Source organism: Mus pahari, chromosome 11, assembly GCF_900095145.1.
Source record: "Mus pahari chromosome 11, PAHARI_EIJ_v1.1, whole genome shotgun sequence".
NCBI classification, from domain to species: Eukaryota; Metazoa; Chordata; class Mammalia; order Rodentia; family Muridae; genus Mus; species Mus pahari.
Genome location: NC_034600.1, coordinates 31561101 through 31563704, shown reverse-complemented (window position 1 = coordinate 31563704; position 2604 = coordinate 31561101). Strand labels below are relative to the sequence as shown.

General features: G+C 45.3%; 1 protein-coding gene across 2 annotated transcripts in view; it reads right to left on the bottom strand.

Moving 5' to 3' along the window:
• The window catches only part of Ccdc125 (coiled-coil domain containing 125), a 29163-nt gene that overhangs the window by 9792 nt on the left and 16767 nt on the right, over positions 1–2604 (bottom strand). For both annotated transcript variants that reach the window (XM_029544141.1, XM_021208737.2), the window contains one exon: positions 1768–1850. In XM_029544141.1, the coding sequence (XP_029400001.1) occupies positions 1768–1850 (83 nt within the window). The remainder of the gene's footprint in view (positions 1–1767; positions 1851–2604) is intronic.

The window sequence follows — 2604 nt, the reverse complement described above, 5'->3', positions numbered from 1 at the left end:
TTTTCCATCTTCTGAGATCTTCTTCAATTTCTTTCTTTAGGGATTTGAAGTTCTTATCATACAGATCTTTCACTTCCTTAGTTAGAGTCACACCAATACTGTCTGTCCCTCTCGATCCAGAGTGAGTGTCAAAGGAGAGGGAGAGGGGTGAGGCGAGAGGGAGAGGCTGCTTCTGCCCTAAGCTGCTGTAACACAGGTGACTGCTGCTGGCTCAGGCACATCTGCATCCAGACCTCACCCGGGGACTGCATGAGCTCAAAGAGCCACCAGGTCTGACTCAGGGTTGGCTTTGTTCCCTTCAAGCCACCATTTAGTCTCAGCAGAGGAGGGATTAGCATCTTTTCTTAAGCCATGATGGCTCTTCTCAGCGCTCATCACGTGGTTCATTATACAAAGGATTTGTAACATGCAGAACACACACGTGTGGGTACACACGCATGCATACTCGTACACAAACACACATACACAATCTCCTTGGCATCGTGTTCTGCCATTTTACTTTGCTTCTCAGAGAGAGGTTCTTACTCTGTAATCCTGATTGGCCTAACATTCACTGTGAGCCCAGACATTCTCAAACTCATGGCAATCCTCTTGCCTCAGCCTCTCTTACAGGCTGCACCCCTTTCCTAGCCCTTTATATTGAAACTGGGTGAAAACGGATCCTAGAAAGAAACTGATTCATGAACACAGCTTTTACTTTGGAATATCAGAAAGTTGAGGAAATAGCTGAGGCTGTAGCTGCGCAGAAGGTCAACACCACTGGGTTAAGCACTTTTACTTATTGAAACTTTTTTGTTGTTGTTGTTTTGTTTTGTTTTATTTTTATAACATTTATTCATTTATTATATGTAAGTATACTGTAGCTGTCTTCAGACACTCCAGAAGAGGGCATCAGATCTTGTTAGGGATGGTTATGAGCCACCATATGGTTGCTGGGATTTGAACTCCAGACCTTTGGAAGAGCAGTCAGGTGCTCTTACCCACTGAGCCATCTCACCAGCCCTTGTTTTGTTTTTTGAGACAGGGTTTCTCTGTATAGCCTGGCTGTTCTGGAACTCTCTTTGTAGACCAGGCTGGCCTCGAACTCAGAAATCTGCTTGCCTCTGCCTCCCAAGCGCTGGGATTAAAGGCGTGTGCCACCATCGCCCAGCTTATTGAAACTTTTTTTTTGTTTTCTTGTAGACCCAGCTGGCCTCGAACTCACAGAGATCCATCCACTTGCCTCTGCCTCCCAAGTGCTGGGATTAAAGGTGTGTGCCACCACCACCCGGCTTAAAGATATTTATATATTTTTTGAAACTTTCGGACATGTCCAGGATGTACTGAATCGCATCCACCTCCCATCCCCCCCCCCCAGCAGCCCCTAACAACAGTTGCTGGTTGTTGGCTTCTTTTCTTGAGATGAGATCTTCCCGAGTATCCTTTGGGTGATATCAAACTCACTCTGTAGCCCAAGATGGCCTCAAACTCGTAGAGATCCACCTGCCTCTGTCCCATGAACATTGGAATTAAGGGTGAGCCCCGCCATGGCTGGCCCACCTGTTTATTTTCAAGTGATTATACTTTATGGATTATACTTTATGGATTTCACCTCCATAGTCTTATTTAGGAAATAAAAAAGAAAACCCTAAAGCAAATAAAAATTCTCAATGATGCTTTTCTTTCTTTCTTTTTTTTTTTTTCCTTAAATGATATTACTTTATTGTCTGGGTTGACAGTAGACTTTATATATGCTGACCCCAAGAATCATTAGGATACAGTACTCACCAGCATTTTCAGACTTGAGCATCTTTATCTCCTCTGTCCTCAACTTCAGATTCTCTCTGAGGACTGCATTGTCACAGTTTAGCCTGGGGAGGGGGAAAAGCCTAAGTAAATAATTAAAATTGTAGCACCTCCTCACTGAGCAAAAATATTCTTACTTCTACACTTTATTATGGTTTTTTGTTTGTTTGCTTGTTTTTGTGGGAGGCACAGAAGTGCACATGTAATCAAAGGGCAACTTGTGGGAGTGGGTTCTCTCCTACCACGTGGGTCTTCGGATCACACTCAGGGTGCCGGGCTTGGTGGTAAGTGTGTTTATCTACTGGGTGATTTTACCTTCAACTCACATGTTTAAAGCCTTTATACACTTAGTTGAGAAAGAAGCAGAACTGGAATTCGTATTCATTCACATTCTCATTCACATTAACACAGTTTTTGTTTTTGTTTTTGTTTTTTTTTTGGGGGGGGGTGAAGGGTTTGAGACAGGGCTTCTCTGTGTAGCCCTGGATGTCTTGGTCTGTAGACCAGGCTGGCCTCGAACTCAGAAATCCGTCTGCCTCTGCCTCCCTAAAGGCATACGCCACCATGCCCAGCTCCACATTAAGACAGTTTTAATTCAACTTAATAACCATTTGTAGGTCCAGGATTAGAACCAGTGGACTAAGCTGGTGGGGATGCTGATGATGGGAGAGATGCCGATGACGGGAGGGATGCGGATGACGGGAGGGATGCGGATGACGGGAGGGATGCGGATGACGGGAGGGATGCCGTTGATGGGAGGGATGCGGATGATGGGAGGGATGCCGATGACGGGAGGGATGCGGATGACGGGAGGGATGC